Source organism: Hirundo rustica, chromosome Z (genome assembly GCF_015227805.2).
Source record: "Hirundo rustica isolate bHirRus1 chromosome Z, bHirRus1.pri.v3, whole genome shotgun sequence".
Lineage (NCBI taxonomy): Eukaryota > Metazoa > Chordata > Aves > Passeriformes > Hirundinidae > Hirundo > Hirundo rustica.
The window spans coordinates 46,962,369-46,982,048 of NC_053488.1; the positions used below are offsets into that span (position 1 = coordinate 46,962,369).

Sequence of the window (19,680 nt, forward strand, 5' to 3'; positions counted from 1 at the left end):
AGCACAGGAGACCCTCTGCTGCAGCGGTCAAATAGTGTTTTTTTGTTGTTGCTCTCTAAAATTCTATTTGGACCTTTTTTTAATAAATTTCCTTCAATTAATAAATTGGAGCGCTTTTCATTTATAACAACTGTAAGGGCAAAGAGTGTTTCTACAGTCCAGTCACAATGCTCCCACAGCTAAGCAGGGAAGAGGAGATACGTGAATATTTGTCTTGACTCATTACAGGCTTTCAGAAATCAGAACCTTGTTTCCCTGCAGGAGTACTGGTATTCATTGTCTACAAGTCCTCTTGTGTAAAATGATGCTGTGTTTTTCTCCTCCAAGCAGTTTTGTTGCAGTTGTTGTTGTAGCTCCTGTGATATTCAGGCAGTTTTTAATTAATTATTGAGAGAGATGCTGCAACATCTCTAGAGAGGACTTTCTCTCCTGGGTCAATTACCACTGTACTGGGGCCCATTCTCTTCCTCAGGACAGACAACCTTTCCTACAGATGCTTTAAATCACTTCATACATATTCCTGACTGAAAAATGAGATCTAACTGCAGTTAAGGACCCAACTTCCGAAGATACATCACAGTCTGTTTCTTGTACAATTTGTTGTCTCCAGGCCAAGCACCAGAGTCTTCTTCCAGAAATGGAACATTTCTAGGCACCACCTTCACACTAAGAAAACTGCCCTTTGCACCTATTTCTCAGCCAGCTATGTGGTTTTGCAGTCTCTTTTAACAGTGTTTCTTGGACCTCCCACCATTCCCAGAGTAAGTGCTTTGTATCCCAGGAAGAGTCTTTGCTCAAGCATAAATTGTGTTACCAAATGTTTATGAAATAGTCAGGCTTAAGAAGCTATTGTAAAAAGAAGAAAGATCTATAGCTGCAGTAGGAGACATGATATGGTGATGATACACAAAATTGAAACCTCCGTGGATGAAAGACATGAACTTATAAAACAGCCAACTGTGCTGTGGCATGCAACAATTTTAGAATCATTTTTTATCAGCCATTCACTTGAAATACTTTCAATTTGTTTGCTAGTCTCATTCTTCTATGCCTCAGTGCAAACCTCTTGAATGCCATTAGCACTATTCAACATTCTGCACATAATTTATTGAGCTTCTTTGCTATGGGATATTAAACAAAATAATCATTCATTAGGCAAAAATAGAATGTGACTAAATTAATTTCTGTAATGCTGATTATAATGGATAACTGCAAAAGAAATTCATACCTCTGTGCCACAGAACCATTATACTTCTTAAGTCAGCTCGCAGTGTAAAAGATACATGGTACATAGACTGCCATGAACAAGCAACATAATTTGCAAATTAAATGAAAGCATGCCTGTTGACTTTCAGAGGAGAAATTTAGTGTTTCATAATAGACTATGATAATGTAATCACAGACTCCTGTAATTGCATTAAATGTTGTTATTAAATTCATGGGTCTTCCTTTGTGCACCCAGACATTTCATCCTAGAAGGCAAACACCTTGGGCAAGCATGAATTGCCCTCATGATTCTCTGCTGGTGGTTCATCATAATCTTTCTGTTTGTGCAGTACAGATGGATTCCAAAAGCACATGCAGCATGTGCTCCATGATTGCTTTGGAGAATGTGGGAAGTTCGATGAACTCGCATCCTCCACCTCTTAAAAATGGGCTCAACAGCCTTAACCCAGTTGTCAGGGTCCTCCTTGATACCAATGCTGTGACACGCAGTGGTAGGCAATGCTGCCACATTAGACAGCACGTGTGCACAAGTCCTGTGCAGCCCCATTGTTAAAAGGTGACTTCAGAGCTCTGCATTCTAAAGTTTTGAACCATTTCTCCCCCCTTGTTGGCAACTCTCTCAGAGAAGATGCTCGTACACACTGAAAATGGAAGCAGGCTTTGCCTGTGGAGACTGAAGAAAAAAAAGTATCAAGTTATTTCCGCCCTTTCCATATGCACAGGTGGGTTGTCACCCTCACCCACCAACACAAAGGGAGCTGCAGGGATTTCCATACAGATGGTGCTGTTTACTCTAGCACCATGAATAAACCATCTCAATTAAGCATTGGTGTAAGTACTGCTGAAATAGATTACATTTGTCTTGATTCTGTTGAAATGTAATTATTCAAAAGAACTGGGTAGTCATCCCTCACCCTTTTGACTTATTAAAGAAATACGGGTATTGATCTAGTATCGATACCCAACTGTGATGGACAAAAACTCTCTAACAGTTTAAAGTTAGAAAATATATGTTTATTACGGCCAGGCAGCACATGGGATAGCTCCTTAATATGCACTGTGAAATTCACAGGTAATTACAAAGCCTTTTATTTACAGAAGTGTTGAATGCCCAAAATACAAATACATATTCATACCCCTGTCACCTCCCATTCCTCGCTTAGTATGCTAATTGGCAAAAAGGCTATTAAGCATGTGTACTTTGTTTCCTAAAATGAGTCGGGGGTCTATTCTGGGGAGGGGGTCACCCAGAATGAGGAAGTAAGATGAGTCTTCGTTGTTCTGACCTTTCTACCTTTTCAATGCATTCGTGACAAATGAATCCTTGGTAGAACTTATAGTTTCCTGTGTTCAATGGTTTATTTATGCAGAAAGTCTGCAGTTATCTAATATCTTATTTACCGCATTTTGTTTTTTTGTTACAAGCACAGCTACATAAACATAAAGCTGACAAGCAATGAGTTACTAAATCCAGTACAGCTTATCTAAGATCCGGCTTCTGTTAATTGCAAGCAAAGCTTATCTACCTACTTCAGCTAATTCAGCAATTATTATCTTAACTTTCCCCAAATCCCTAACTCTTCAAAATTAATGTCGCACTTTCACCAACCCAAAGCACTGAGCAAACACATACGTTAATCACAGATGTGAAGAAAAACCAGCTGCACAACCCTGCGTGATCAAACCTGATATTCAACAAAATACCTAACATGACACACTCTGAAAACACATTAACCTCTGCTCCACAGGATAGAAAGGGACATGTTGCACTGCAACAGGCTGATGACTTTTCAGTTCCAGCCATGCCAAACTGATGGAACATTTCCAGAGCCGCAGGAACATCACTGGTTGTAAGAAAAGAATGTCATGGCTATGTTTTTCAGTGAGCTATACTTAGAAAACCCTTTTGAGGCACGTGAATCTGAACCCTCACAAAGTGTTCAGAGTGCTAATGTGTAGGGGTTTTAGTATTTATTCTTTTTTTGGTGGGAGGGAGAGATTAGGAGAAAAAAACTAAAGCAGAGAAGCTTAAAAATGAACAAAAATAACTAAAAAAATTGACTAAAATAATGAAAGAAAAAAAAAGTTGAGAAAAAAAGAAAAACTAAAACAGAATGACACTTTAAAACACACACTTCTTACAAACTATTAACTTTCTTATTGAACAAAGAAAGACACAACTTGGGATTTTCAGTCAGTTTCACTATTTAGACATAATCACTCATTACTTTAGGAGAATATTCTTTCTAAGATCTTTTTATGGAGACGCTTGCCACAAGATAAAATAGCCCAGTGCTCTCAATGTCACACATCTGCTGCTGCCTGGAGTTTTCACAGATTGTGATGTTCTATCAGCAAAGCTTCTCAGTGTATCTGGGGTACTATTTATGAATACTTCTTCTAGTCTAAAATCATCTTTGTCTGAAAGGCTGAGACCTCCTTTTAACCCAGGAGTGGGGGCTTTAAAGTTCCCAAATATATCTCAATTACATCAGTCCTTAATTTTGATTAGAATACCACTCTACCTAACGTCACTAAGATGCTGCAAAGAACAGTTCATTTCTCCATAATTTACCTTAGAAAAGTCCAGTTAAAAATGTCCACTTCTTCAATCCTATTCAATATTATTAGTTCTTTTACTTCTAATCTAACTGACTTCATGCAGTGTCTGTTCTATGTACCTGCTGTTTTACTTCTTTCTCTCAATGAAGTATTGTTCTTTAAAAGTTCCGTGTTGCTAGGGCAGGGTTACATCTGCCTGGGCCTGCAAGGGCCACGTGCAAACACCGAGGCTGCAGGAGCTGAAGGAAATGCAAAGCTGTGCTGATGGAAGAAGCTGGTAGATGTCCTTTTTTCCACCCCTTGGTCTCATCCAGGGCGGCTCGGCTCGGAGTTGTTATGAAGCTGCAGGCTTTCTTTCTCTGCTGCTAGCGGCAATTAAGCTGGGCTATGGTTTGACCCTTTCTGCTGCAGTCCAAGCATGTGGCCAGCACTGCTGAAGTGCAGCCGCCTCTCTTCCCTGCCGGCAAGCAGGGGAAAGGGGCTCAGCTGGCCCAGGCCCTCCCTGTGCAAGCAGCAGCCCACAGAGGCCTGGCTGAGCCCAGCCTGGCCGCCCAGAGGCAGCAGGGCCCGACCTGGGCCCAGCCCAGCCCAGCCGCCTACGATGTTACCTCATGGCTGATTCCAATGTGAGAGGGTACAATCAGCAGAAGATTAGTTTTAGATGTCCCTTCCAAAGTCGCATCTACATTTCTCATGGGTCAACCTAGCTGCCAATATCCCAGCCAGCTTTTTGATAGGTCCCTGTCCTCCCCTCCCCCCAAACCACTCCATGGTTAGGGCTGGGAAAAAACATTCCACATTTCTCTATAAAAACAAAACTGTGCCAACCCATGATACAATGGATGGGATGAGTTGCTAGATTCATGTCAATACATGTCTCATTCTGAGACAAACATTGGGCAACTTGAGAGACAGTAAGTGATAGATCTTCAGCTGTGTAGCTGTAAGGCAAGTATTAGCTTGGATACATGCTAACAAAAAAGGATGAAGGAATCCTCTAGACTGAAGTAGGTGAGGGTTTTTTATTACCATAGTCTCTACAAAAAGAACGTGTGAGAATTCTACAGATATTTTATTCTAACTTATTCTGACTTATTCTATCGGTGATTTCAGATAACTGCAAAACACCAAGGTAGTCTGATCCTTCAGGGTAAGTATCTTTAAAAAACACATAATCTAACAGTCACAGACACAGCGTACCTTTTAGCGCACTAGTCACGGAAGTAGCATGTAATTCCACTTAGCCACATAAACTGTTTCACAAACCAGCAGTGCACACATCAGTGGAGGCAAGTAATTTTTCAGAGACTAACTTGTTTTGTTTGCTACTAAACAAAAGCAAAGCTCTGTGATGTGCAACAAGCATCAGAGAGCTCATGTAATCCTTCTGGGAAGACATAATCAGAACACATAACAGGCAGGGTATGAAAATCTTAGTTATTTTATCTTTCATTTTGCTTTGAATTCACCACTGCTTCACAAAAAGAAAAGCACAGGGGTTAAGGACATTTAATGACAGCATTTTTGTCTCCTCTAACACATACTGCATATCAAAAAGTAGAGGATGCCAGTCCTTGCACTTGCATCAAAGAAGACACTGACTGGATTCCTCATCTCTAAAAAGGTAAATTATTTTTATTAAAAGAAATTTTTTCATAAAACAAGTAATTCTTAAGATACACATGGTGATGGTGCTGAGAAGATTAACATACAATACTCAGGAAACATCAGCTGATGCCAAAAGACAAGCTGGGAAACTACTTATGTAACAATGATCCTTCATGCTAAACTCCTTCAACACAGCCTGTTAACAGAGTTCAAATATGTCAACAAAGCCCAGCCTTTTCTAATTCACAGAATGCAAAGTAGTATTTTCCAGTTTCCTAACTCTAGGACTACAACACTTGCAGTATGACAACTTGCATAGATACAACATCTTTCTAACATTTTTCTTGAAGAAGAGTTAAATTTGCAATGTACAAAATGTTGGAGTGCTTTAAGTCAGGTCGGCATTGGCTACTGAACAATGTAGCCAATGTAAACATTGGTATCCTTTTACTCTCTCTTCATATTTGCATGCATCATGTCATAACATCTCTATTCTAACCTGAATGAAAAAGAAAAGCAAAGACTACTAGGACTGAAGGTTTCTTACGGTTCAGAGAAAAGCAAAGTTCACAGTGCAGCATCTGAATCCACTCCGTAGCAAATTCAGGTAGCAAGGTCCAACTACCAGGCTTAGAGTCAAAACAACCATGAGTACCAAGTCTGTTTGGAAAAAAAACAGTCAAAAGAAAATAGTGGAAGTAGAGACCTGACTTGACAGGACTACTGCATGCAGGAGTTGCTAAGAGCAGCAGCTGCACTCAGGAACCAAATGAGCTGAGAAAATCATGGTGAAAAGGAAGCACAGGAACAGAGGCAAGCACAGGCTGGAGAAGGAGCTTGGAAGGAGTGCTGTGACACACAATAACATGGAGAATTTTAACAGCAAGCTGCTACTCAGAGCTAGCTTAAGATGCACTTGGCATTGGGTAAGAATGGCAAAATCCCTAGATACTGCCTTGCTTGGAAGAAAACATAGAGTTAACAACTATATCCCTTTATCCATCTAGAACTTTTTCCACATCCTACTGCATATGCCATTACAAAAGCACCATGCTAAAGTGAATTCTTACACAACAGAACACCCATATCAAATCCAGTTTTCATGTGTGTTAACACTTGTAATCAACCATTTTTGACTAATAGCACATAAAACTGTCTGATGACTCAGGTAAAGGAGTAATATAGGCAATAGCAGGTGAAATATCTACTTTCATGCACTAGCAAGAGGAAATTATTTGTTATTTATGAAGATTTTTTTTGTTAATGGCAAGTTGTTCATCATTTTGATGTGGGGTAAAAAGGACAAAATAAAAGACCAAGAACATGAAGCAACCAGAACCACTAGTGGAAGACTCTACAGCGCTAATAATAGTAAAACACCCCTGAAATGGCAGTGATGAGTAGGAACGTTGAGAAAAAAACGTAAGAATAAAGGTGAGATACCACTCAGATCTACATACTATATTCTGAAGGAAGTTACTGAAGTGCTCCAGGTGGACTTTAAACTCAGGTGTATGATACAAGAAACTGCATTAAACACATTTAATGAGGTCATACAGACTGTAAACATCATGTCAACTGTGCTATACATACATTATTCACAAAAATTCCCATGATGATTCTATTTTAAGAATATAGCCTGTTTAGCAGAGTTTTTCCTTATGATTACATCAAGCAGAATGAAACCATGAACCATGAAAACAGAAGAGGAAAAAACACCCTACTCTACAATCCCTAAAGGCTTTGTAGACAAATCTTGTACATACAGATTTAAACATCTCTGCCCAGAAAAGGGTAATTCAATGTCAGTGAAAAAGCAGACGTGCACTTAGCAAAACAAAGTACGTCCTTAATGAGTAGAAACCCTTTCACCGTGCTCTGAGGCAGTCTGTGAAACCTGAAGACTAGAGCACAACTGGCATTTCTCACATTCAAAGAGGGACATACATTAGAAGATAGCAGGTGTAGAGTATATAAACAGGAATATATTATTCCCATTAATTAAATTGTAGGCCCCATTACTACAGGATATTGTGAAGGATAAATGGGTTCTAAAGGAGATTAGTTCTCACAGAGAATAAAAGATCTGTCACAGAACATTAAACACAACTGCCAGGCTACAGCTGGGTCAGAGAGTATCTAATCGCTGTCTGATGAAAGGTGCTGTGATATGCTTGAGAAAAGATCACTTTATACATGACCAGGCTGCTATACATTTTCCTTCCTCCAGATGGAGACAGAATAGGGGGCTTGTCAGACCCTTCCTCTGATTGAAGATGAAAGCTCTTTATCCACTCTTCCTCCTTCTACTAAGGCAGGTCTGCAAATACTGCCTTAATCTTTGAACATTTTGTCTTTATTCAGAAAACTATTCTGTAAGATCTTCTAAAGGAGTAATGCCTTACAGCAACACCTGCAAGCTGAGAGGTTCATTAAATATTACATTAAGGGATTTTGGACAACTTCAGATCAATACAATAAATTGGGAGCAATGGGTTGTCAAGAATAATATCACCAGAAAATAATACTTCTGTGCTACAAAGGATTTTCTTTAATCTAAGCAGCAAACTTTGTAAGAAACCTTGTGTGTACATGATGGCTTTAGACTCAAGGACAGTATGTTCAGATTGGATATTAACAGGAAATCCTCCCCTATGACAATGGTGAGACACCATGACAGGTTACCAAGAGAAGCTGTGGATGCCCCAATCCTTGGAAGTATCCAGTCAGGTTGGAAGGGGCCCTGAGCAACCTGGTCTAGTGAAAGGTGTTCTCGCCCATGGTAGGGAGCTGGAAGTGTATGATCTTTAACATCCCTTTCAACCCAAGCCCTTCTATTGTTGTGTGAGTCTGTTTGCAGATAATTTGTTCTGGTCACATGACTAAAGGGGGCTCTACAGCGTGATGGCGTTAAAAAAAAAAAAAGCTGACCCACACTATTGCTTCAGTCTTCTGTCAAATGCAATGAATCACCTTTCAAATTTACTCATTGACATTGCATATATTTGTATTAGTTACTTTGTTGTTCTGTGTACATAGCTTGAGCATGTGAAATAGAGCAAAGGCCTTGTTCAGGAGATTCTTCTGCTGGGAGGAGGTACTCTCAAATGACTAAGGTCAAGATAATTTCATGAGGTCACAAACAACGCTCAAACCTTATGGTCTCAAACCTAAATATCAAATTGTAAAAAACCCCATGTGATTTAATTTAAAAAATCCTCAAAACAAAGCTTTTTTTGCCAGTAATCTTCCCTCCTTAAGAAAAGACACAATTTTCATATGAAACTGGGGTTCCATGAAGTCTGTTTTTGTTTGTTTAGTTTGGTGCTTGGGTTGTTAGGGTTTTTTGAAATTCAATCATTTTAATACAGCTAGAAATCTTTGCATTGAGAAACAGATGCCTGCAAAAGTGAGAAGACAACTGATTTTACAAACATCGTAAGAAGAGCGGTTTAATTGCAGAGGAAGACGATTTTTTTAGATTAATTAGCTTTAAAATAATGTTAATAAAGTATTAACAATTCAGACTTTTTGTTTTATTTTTCCATCAACAATGACTTTATTAAGAAAAATATAGGTTTTGGTCTCCTGCATGGAAGTTACATTCCCACTTCTTTTTTTTCCACATGTAATTTCTCCATTGTGAACTACATTTTATGCAGCCATAGAATCAGAGAATCATTGAATGGCTTGGGTTGGAAGGAACTTTAAAGATCATCTACTTTCAACCCCCTGCCATGGTCTGGGGCACCTTCTACAAAGACAGGTTGCTCAGGGCCTTGAATCCAAATGTCTGTGCATTGACAGCACAGACAACACAACAAACATTTTAGCTCTATGTAGTAATTTGTTGTCCAACTAAGTGAACAAAAATAGGCAGTTATGCATGTTCCAGAAACTCTGCCATATGTAGATGTATAAAATACAGCACCAGAAGAACTGGAACAGGATGGTGGAATCACCATCCCTGGAAAATCAGGGATTTCGTTTCATTCAAAAAAATTAATAGTCTGGCACTTAAGTGATATGGCTTAGTGGACAGGGTAGTATCCAACAGAAGGTTGGATTTGATGGTCTATGAAGTCTTTTCCAACCTTAATGATTCTACAATTCCAAGACCCGGTAGGAGTTTTGGAAACCAGTATTTTTGGTAATAAATTGTATTATTACTCTGAGGGAAATCAGCAGACAAAACCCTGAAGTATTTTACAGCAAAGCACTTTTCATGTATGTTAAAACACACAGACTCTGATTGAAGAGAGCCCGCAAATGAATCCAAGTTTCCTCAAGTTGCATTGACAATTTGGATAATTCTTCCAAGAGTTTTGGCTCCAATGAGAGAATCTTAAGATGTAACTGAAAGCAAAAACAAGCAGTTAGTGAAACAAATACAGAAAAAAAAAAAAACCCAACATTTTCCCCATTCAATTCCAATACTTTGCTTTCAGAAAATGTCCCAAATAAGCAAAGGACTTTTTTCCTTCAATTAATTTCTTCTATTTAATGCCTCCCTTTTGTTGGTTTTCACAAGCCATTTTTCATGTACGAGATAGGCAGCAAAATGTCCTAAATCTGCTATATTTTTACTAGATTGTCTTCTGGCAAGGCTGCTGAACCTATCCTCATCACATACTTCCCTAAAGGGTAACCTTCTCACTTGCATCACAAATTCCTCTTTAGGCTAGAAAGGCTAGACAGATGTGCTAAGGTCAATCAGGATTATTATTTTTATTATCCATGTTGCACACATCAAGAAGAATAATGCCAGTACACACTATAGTGACAGAGATGGATGAGGTTTCCTTATGTGACAAACGGCAACCTCATCAAAGCAGAAGGAAGATAAACATTCTGATCTTGCAACAATTATTACTGCTTAATGGATGGAATATTTCTTTTTCAACCTACAATTTAAATCTAGGAGCCTTGCTATTGAGCTTTAGTCTGAAAAATAGTGGGTTCAGTCTGGATATTAGACAAAATTCTTTACTGCGAATGTGGTGAGGCACTGGAACAGGTTACCCAGAGAGGCTGTGGATGCCCTGGTATTACATGTTTATAATAATGTTTTCCAAGTAAGCTGTTATTAATTGCTTTCACATGATTTCATAAATCAGAGTTATCTTAAGCACTTGTACATCAGAAGGGTTTCAATCTTCTGCAGAACCACTTTGTCTCTAAGAGTAACTGTTACCATGCTTCAGTAGAGTAACTATCTAACTTACACACACCCTGGAATAATTTCATTGCTCTGTGATACTCAACAGGTAACACACGAAAGGCAGCTGATGTGGAAAGTAGGTCAGGCTTGCAATGTCTAGTGATAAATCCATGAAACTGTCTAATTTATTTCCCAACCATTCTGTATTAAATTCTTTGCTTATTTAAGACATAGCATAATGTAGTTTAACAATTAACAACCACTAAGAAGCCAGGCGTGTTACAAAAAAATAAAGCTCATTCTAAGTAAGGAATACTAGAACAAAACCTGTCTGCCAGGGGCCACTTCACAACATCTTTTGTTTTGCAAGTTTTTCTTGACTGTCACTAAATAAGTTGCCAAATCTTCCAATACATTCAGTTAGACACTTTAGAACTGTCTCAAAATCCCTTCAGATAATTTAAGCAGACACTGTATACCCTTTTACTGCATTAAAATTATTTTAAATAGGACTAACATAAATTTTATAAGAAAACTGTTACCTTTAGAAATAGTGCCAGGTATGCCTGAGTGAGTTCAAAGTTGTACTTCGTGCTCAGCATCACCCCAATCATCCTCAGAAAGCTCAGCATGACCTCCATTGAGCCACCACCTTCAGGGGCCAAACCCCGTAGTTCTAACTCAATATTAGATGGCCCCAAACTTTTCAGTAAGTCAAGTGGAGCTTTATCTGTGTCAGAATATTGAGAGACACATTATCAGTAACATCTACAAAATAGAATCTAACAGATCCTTCATAAAACAGGCTTATTCAAAAATTCTTAAGCAGTGACTATGAATTTCAAGTTTTTACTGTTTCTTTTTTTCTTTTCAACAAAATGTCTTTTATTTACTGTCCCACCACATACTACACGTACAGATGCACTTTGTTTGTAATTGAAAAATACAAGTAACATCTTGGTGTTTACTTCACTTTTTTCCCCTCTTCTGTCTTTTAAGGTAAACAAAATTTCTAATTAACCACACAACATTGTCATTTCACATCTTTTGGCAGAAAGAATATACATACTTGAGATTTTTAATCGTTAACTGTGAATATACTCTGAAAGACAGAGAGCACTACTTTGACTAGGCAATCTTTACTCTAGCTGACATTAGGCAAAACTTGAGATCTTCTGGTGCATCTAACAGAATTACTACTTTTGTTAAGTGAAACCTTATGGTGGAGGCTGCTAGGGGAAAGTCTTCTCCATAGTAGAAATACACGCAATTTACAAACTTTCTTCCTCTTTGTAATTGCTCCTTCTCAGGATTTCTACAATGAGGATTCCATCCATTTGCTTTAAAAATGAAGCAGCAAAAATATGTTTGGCTGCAAATGCAACTGACAGTTATACTATTTCTAAAATGTATATGATTAATATTTCTTTTGCTAAGAAGACCAATTTCATGGTAGATAATGGTATTAGGCGTTGTTAATATTCCTCAGGTGGTATAAATCAGTATTTGATTCTTAAAAAAATAATTAGCTAGTTTTAAATATAACTGATTTTAACAGTACTAAACAGACACATTAAATATATTTTTAATGACATTAAATAAACGAAGCATGGAACATGTTGTGAAGTTGATACACGTACAACATGGAAAAGCTTGCATCTCAATCTATGTTCCACAGTCCTGACCTGAGATGTGAAACCCTGTTTCCATCCCAGCCATAAACCAGGATGGTTTCCAGCAGGATTCTTTTAATTAGCATGGTCCAGTCACCTTTAGAAGAGATGGCTGTAATCTAGCAAGCAAAGAGCCATGTTCCCCATCAGCAGCTTGCCCAGCCAGGATCATGAGGCTCCCAGGATCATGGCTGTGGCACAGACCCTGGAGCACACCTGCCTTATAGCAGAGGTGGCCTGAGGCAGGTCCACACATCTACCACCACAGTGCATCAGAGTACACTTGGTACGGCCAGCCCCCATAAGAGTTTTAAACATTCACCTCTTCTGAGTGGCTCTGAGGCACTTTAATAGAACACTGTCAATCGACAGTGTTGAATACGCATCAAAAATAAGGCATAAGAACACCCCATTTGTGACAGATAATAAAGTTCTACACACAAAATGTTTTAAGTGCACTTGGGTAAGCTGGTCATCTCAAGAAAATTTAAGCAGAAGAATTCCCAGCAGAACTGCTTTGTGGACAAGCTACTGTCCATTTACTTTTCCAAGTCAGCTATATTAGGAAACATTTAAAAAAAATCTCAGTTTCAATGATTCTGTAGCATCACAAGATAAATATGAAAAACAGCTGGTACATTCCACAGGTCATCTAAGTGACTGAATTTCAAAACTGAAAACAAACTGAGTATTCAAAGAAATCTAACACCTTATTTTTTTATCATTTATTTCTTCTTAAGCCCTAAGTTATAGGGCAATGAGTTAACACTGTAAGTTCACTGAATGTCTGGTGAAGTAGCCCTTGCAAGGAGAACTTGATATGCACGTTATGCTTTTCACGTTTCAGTGAATCACCAGACTATTCCTTATCAAAGCAATCTCTTCCTTATTTCCTTCCCTGTCCTACAAATAATACACAGCACCTTTTCTGGGTGATATAATCACAATTTGCAAAAAAATATTTAATGATCTTAGGAACACAACCTTCTTTCTTTCACAACCCTTTCATAAGGGTTTTTGTAGGATATGGGGTTATATTTGTTAAAGCTGTTAAGGCTTATATTCACCAGAAGGCCCTGTGGAGAAGGTACAGCTGCAGGCTCTGGATTGCTGGAAGTTAGTTGAGGGGTGAGAGGCAGTTATGAGGAGAAACGCGTGGACAGTGTGTGAGCGGGAAGCTAATTGGGTGATAGAATGTGAGGACAGCAGCACTGCAGCTGAGCAGCCAGTGGATGTCCTTCTTAAGTTTTGGTTATGTCTGGTGGAATCTAGAAGTACAAAAGGGGGGTGATTTCTACAATAAAGAGATCTCCTTTGAATGCACAAGAGGGTCCATGTCTCTTTGCTCCCCATTGCTACAAATGGCTGGCCTGAATCAGGACTTGTAAAGGTGGTGCAGGGTTTGTACCACTCTGGTAGCAACATCCACTGAGTCAAGGAATCAGCCACAAGAGAATCCAGGGAAGGACTGGAAGAGTTTGAGGAAGAACACAAGGACTTCAAGTGTGTGCACCCCATCTAGAAGGTGGGTAAACCAGTGGAAGCAATATGGGACATGGAATATTCGTGGAACAAACGAGGAGCTTGGACCAAAGTACAGCAGCTCCTGCATCAGCAGACTATTAATACTGCTGATGTGAAACTGATGAGCACCCTGCTAGACTGGGTATTTAATCACGTCAAAGATTTTCCATTTTAATGGTTCTCTTCAAGTAGAAGCCTGGCAAACCGTAGGGGAGAGACTTTTTGATATCGAGAGGAACGGTGATGCTGAAGCTTGTGAGCATCTTGCCACATGGGGGATAATAATGGCAGCCATTAAAGAAAATTGCGTGAAAGAGCCATTTTGCAGCTTCAGAAACCAATTCCCCCAACCCCTCAGTGCCACCTGTATTCAACCCTGAGATTAACCCATTCTTTGCAGAATTGCCTTACTCAGATGAAAATCCCTCCGTAGTTGGTCCCCTTGGCATGAAATTCCCACATCACAAGCAAGTGGTGGACATGCTTCTTGCCCAAAATGGCGGCATTGTAATCCAGCATTGGCAGAAATGCAAGAAAGTGAGGATGAAGGAAGGCGACCTGGCAGCTGTTGATGCACCAAGCTAGCACCCAGCTCACAGAGAACTATACTACAATCACAGCCCAGGGCCCCCACATGACCTCAGGCACGATGGCTCCACCTATCTCTCTGAGCTGATGCTCTGCTCACCAGCTGGGATGCTGCTTGTAGCTGCTGGGCTCCTGCTTGCTGTAGCTGAAGGCAGGTGGAGTTTGCTGGCCAGGGAGCAAGACAGCCTGCCAAGCAACCACTTTGTGTGAACCTTGCTGCCACTGGACACTGTTGGCATGGGCTGCTCACTGATGCCTGTACCCATGCATGGTGGTGCAGCACCTCCCAAGAAGGAGCTGAAAGCTGCAGTGCCAGGAGCAGGTTGTGCTGCAGCCCCCTGGAGTTCACCGACACGGGAGTGGAGGACAGGCGACTCTCCTTGGTGCACGCGTGGCCACACCACTGGGCTGCCCAGGCAGGGCGGGCTTGGCTCTTAGCAGTGTCCTGCAGCATGCACCCATACAGCTCAGCATGTGGACAGCACGAGCTGCTGGCAGCAGCATGGCTGGAGAACAGCAAGAATGTCGCTGCCGCAGCTAGAGAAACTGATCAGGCAAGCCTTCTTCAATACTGAGGTTCTACTGTTTGCAGGGCTGTGCTGTGGCACCGCTGTGCTCGTGTACGCTGTGCTCGTGTACTTTGGATGCATAAGGGGGTTCATGTCCCTTTGCTCCCCATTGCTACACGTTTTAGCCAGAATTGGGTTCCATGCTGTACACAAGTTTAAGTACCAATGGATTTTTGATCTAGTCTGGCTCTGTATTAAGTAATTTTCTTTGCCTTTTATACTGTACTATGTATATTTATTTTTCACATCTGTTACAATTCTGGCATTAGAAACCATATATATATCAAAATAAAAGCAGCGTCAACATTTTTAGTGAAATATTTTGTTAACTTACATTCATTGGTGCTCAGGGCTTCTTCAAGATGAATGTAGAAATCAGATTTCTGCGCCAGCACCCCAAAGTTTACTACCTTCGACTAGACCAGAAAAGCATAGCAGTGTATCCATGAATATGCAAAGACATTTTTACAACTCAATTACGTTATTTTTCTACTGAGAGAATAAGACTGAGAAATAAAACAATAATGTGGTGGGTTAAAACTTGTACTTTAAAGTCTATTTTTTTAACCCAACACTAAAAAGCATTTGAGAGTTCTTTTAAAATATTCTACATAAACACAATTACATTGATTCTTGTTTTTACCTGTCTATCATTTTCCTCCTCTGGTGGAATGTATCGGGGTGTAAGACCAGGAAGTGTTGGGATGAAGAAAGGTGCTGACTTTGGAACTTTTGGTGGATCTCTTGGTTTATTTTTTTTCTGTTAATTAGATATTTGAATGAAAATCATCATCATAAGCGAAAGAACATGTGGGAATGTTTTGTCAAGAGTTTCATCTTTAAAATACTGTGAAAACTTTAAAGACTAACTGAAAAGTAAATATACAATTAAAATCTTTTACCACTAATTATGAAGCTACTATTCAGGAGAAAAACAGCCCCTCTCCCAAATCCCAGGAATTGTGAAAAACACCACACAGACTTCTACTGCAAAATCTTGAAAAATACCTGAAAAGCAGGATCAAGTTCCATGAACAGGTAATGCATTTCATAGAAAAAGGGCAAATATATGGATGTATACTATTTTCTGCATGGTTTCAGTACCTTGATAATATCAAGGTTGATGAGATTTTTCCACCTTGATTCCGGTAACAAGGAAAGGGTCACCAGCTGCTGTCCCAGTTGCTCAGGTGAGACATATTCTATCATTTCATCACATGGCTCTTCATCTCCTGACACATCCATGTCTTGCAGAAACAGGTATCTTTTATGAACATTCATACTCCAGATTCATTTTTATAAAAAAAATCAAGCCCAATACTTTTGTTTATTTTGCAATTTTTGAATAACAAAAGCATATTAGTTAGAGACAGGTGCTAACATAACATAGAACTGAAAAGCTACAGAAACAATCTGTATTAGCCTTATGAAATATTAAATAATTTAAAAATATTATAGCTAAGATGCTGAATTTAATAACCAAAATTTTAAAGACTGATGTCTCTGCTTTGACTGAAGTTATATAAAAGCAGTTTACAGGGTTATTAAAGAAAACAAAAATTTGGCAGTAATCCATTGTTCTAACTGTATAAATATATACACAGTAATTTTAGTTCTAAGTTACAAAGCTGTGAAATCCTTGCATTTAAATCCTTACACCATATTCACTACCTCATCACAACATCTTCATACGATTGAAGGGGCACATAAAAATGAAGAAAATCTCTATATTAAAGCACAACATCCCACAAGAAAAGTTACAATGTCAGTCACTCGATTTTCTCTTGATTTCCTGTGTGGTCTTGACCAAACATGTCTACTTTCCTTTCTTTTTGTAAAATATTACTTGGCTAAAACAATGAATCCAATATACAAGCCTGAAACAACAAAGGAATATAACTCATTAAGAGCCCTTAGCTTCTAAACAGGAACTTTACATCTGCTGAAGACACCAGTGGGTTAAAGCTTTCAGCCACAATCAGGACAAAAACACTCCAAGTTCTGGGATGAATTTCCATCTCCCTAATTTAAGTATGTAAAGCAAATATGTGCTTGCTAAAGCAGCCACCATCATCATGATGTTCTAGTGGCCTATAGCTAGGTGTGCCTCTTCTCCAAGTTGAAATGCAAATGAAGGCACTCCAAACTTGGGAAGACAAGATCTCCATCTAGAGGACTTCCGAAGCACAATCACTTCTATTAATTTAGCAAAAAAATTCCACTTTGGTCTTTCTTTCACTGGGTACAGGTCACATACCAAGTCAGTTGAACACACCTATCTTACCAACAAGACAGTCACAATGAATCTATGGCATACAAGCAGGGGAACAAACTGCAAAGGAAAAATAAAATACAGTTTTATCTGAGGATTACCTTGCATCTGGCAGGTGCTGGGGAGTGTCACCAAAGATGGTTCATAATCTGCAGGAAGTGGCCGTAATGACACAAGTGAATATAAAGAACGGTTTGACCTGAAAAAATGAGACAGGCATTTTAAAAGCCATCTTCAGATCAATGGGAACAAGTACTTCAGACATAATTTATACTGCAGTCTAATACTGCAGCATGGCAATTCACCAGGTTCTGTTCAAGATTAGCTCTCTTCATCAAGACAAGCAGGAAATGAAGTGTGGCAAAAGACTCACCTGAACATCTGAAATAAAATGTTATGTTCAAGTATTACTGCCAAGAATATAATAATAATAGGCTGCAGGACTTCAATGTTCTTCTTGAAGTAAGGGACCCAGAATTAAACACAGAATTTGAAGTGTAACCTCACCACTGCCCAGGACAGGGCAGGGGCAATAACTGCCCTGGTCCTGATGGCCAAAAAAACCCACTTACGTGTGCCAGTGTTCCACCACCCTCAAATTTCTTTCCAATGAGTACTCTAAACCTATCTTCATCAGTTTGAAGCCATTCCCCCTTGTTCTGTCACTCCAAGCATTTGTCCAAAGCCCCTCCCCAGCTCTCCTGGGGCCCCTTTAGGCACTGGAAGGGGCTCTAAGGTCTCCCCAGAAGCTTCTCCAGGTTGAACACATTATGCAAACACGAATTATTCATCCTGCTTTCACAGGATTTTAGGATAACACTATTAGCATATCTTCTTCAGGTTTGAACATGGACACAAATAATCTGGCAAATTGCTTCTTTTGTCTATATAAACCAGGACTAGGTAAAAACATCTGTTGTGAATCACAAGGAAGCACTTTTACTTAACCACAGGAAGGCCTAACAACTGAATACTCCTCAGGCAAAATTACAGCCAACACACATAACCTGAAATACTCTGTCCACTGAATGGGAGAAACACCCAAGCCATTTTAACAGTGTGTTACTTCACTACTACACCTGAACAGTCATTTGCTTTAAAGCTGTATTAGGAGGAAACTGAAATAAACCACATTTTACTTCTGTGCTCATTTATCACTAATAAAGAGAAATAATCACAACCTTCATATACTGCTCAGAAGTCTCAGACAACACTGTACAGCAGGACAAGAAAAGCACTTCAGAAAGAAGCACTATTTGAACAAAGACATTTCAAAGCAGTGGGGGAAATGGAGTCTAGGGTAAACTTCACAAATGGCCTAACAGGAATTCTTAAGAGTAAGAAACATTTCAAAAAGAGATCATTTAAACTATCTGAATAATTAATAACTGGAAATTTCGTGACTTACGAATCAGAGCAATACAGAACACTTGTCCTAATTAGAACCAGAGAACACAAAACACTGGAACACAAAACATACTCACACAGCAACTCTACTTGCAATAAAGGTGATTAAAAGAACTCTGCCTCATCCTAAATTCTGTAGAGAAAGAGATCACATACTTACCACAAATAAATTCCAAGATCATCCACATGTGCTGAAGCCAGAAAATCTCCTGTAGGGGACATAGTAAGGCTCACAGCTGCAGAGTCTACCAAAAAACAATCTATGAGACTATGGAGAAAAAGACACAACAGAGAAATTATCAGCAAGATAAACTTGTTTATCTGCACATATCTTAACTACAGCTGAATGCAAGCAGGCCACTAGAAGTACGGACATAAACCGGGGTAGTAGAAATATCCAAATATATGAACATAGCAAGTGAACAGCACTGTGCAACAAACCTCTTGTCTCTACAAAATGCTCTAAAACTGGATAAAGCTGGCACCACCCCTGGAGAATATGTGATGAACCATTCAACTCCTTAAGCCTAACAAAAAACCATAAATTCTATATTTCCAGTCAGCCCTGGTTCCTCAGATTGACAATTCCCTCTCTCAGCATACTTCATATACACTTGGTTAATACTAGCACCGAATGTTTCTAAAATAAAGCATGAATTGTACAATGCGAAGTTTGATTATCTCCAACAGTTTTGACATTACCATGTCTTCAGTCTGATAAACCTTTCCCTGATAATTTTTTTCATGATGGCAGAAAATTGAAAAAATACCACATAAAAACAAAGGTAAAATGCAACTATTCTAACATTATAATAAGATTATTATGCAACTATTTTAAAAATGACTCATTTAAGTTCTGGATGATGCACTCTCTAGCAGACTTCCCCTCAAGCCCAGGCTGACAGTCACTTGCTCAAATACAAATTTCAATTACTTCAAATTTTAAGTAAAAGCTGAATTTGACAACTACTTCACCAGGAGAAACAAAAAGAACAAATGGAGAGTGTGAATACTTTGTTCTTGTTTACAGCTCTACAGCCCTGTTCTGTTCACTAACCATAGAAAAAAAACATTGATGTAACATAACAG

The 19,680-nt window shown here is 39.1% G+C and overlaps 1 protein-coding gene across 1 annotated transcript in view; it reads right to left on the reverse strand.

Annotated features, from left to right (window-relative positions):
* Window positions 1-5,017: 5,017 nt before the first annotated feature.
* Window positions 5,018-19,680, reverse strand: part of WDR36 (WD repeat domain 36) — a 35,838-nt gene continuing 21,175 nt past the window's right edge. The window contains exons 17-23 of the mRNA XM_040090215.2: window positions 18,752-18,859; window positions 17,286-17,383; window positions 16,017-16,159; window positions 15,556-15,672; window positions 15,247-15,328; window positions 11,101-11,288; window positions 5,018-9,753 (exon numbers count right to left, since the gene is read on the reverse strand). Of these exons, the coding sequence (XP_039946149.1) occupies window positions 9,604-9,753; window positions 11,101-11,288; window positions 15,247-15,328; window positions 15,556-15,672; window positions 16,017-16,159; window positions 17,286-17,383; window positions 18,752-18,859 (886 nt within the window). The 3' untranslated portion in view covers window positions 5,018-9,603. The remainder of the gene's footprint in view (window positions 9,754-11,100; window positions 11,289-15,246; window positions 15,329-15,555; window positions 15,673-16,016; window positions 16,160-17,285; window positions 17,384-18,751; window positions 18,860-19,680) is intronic.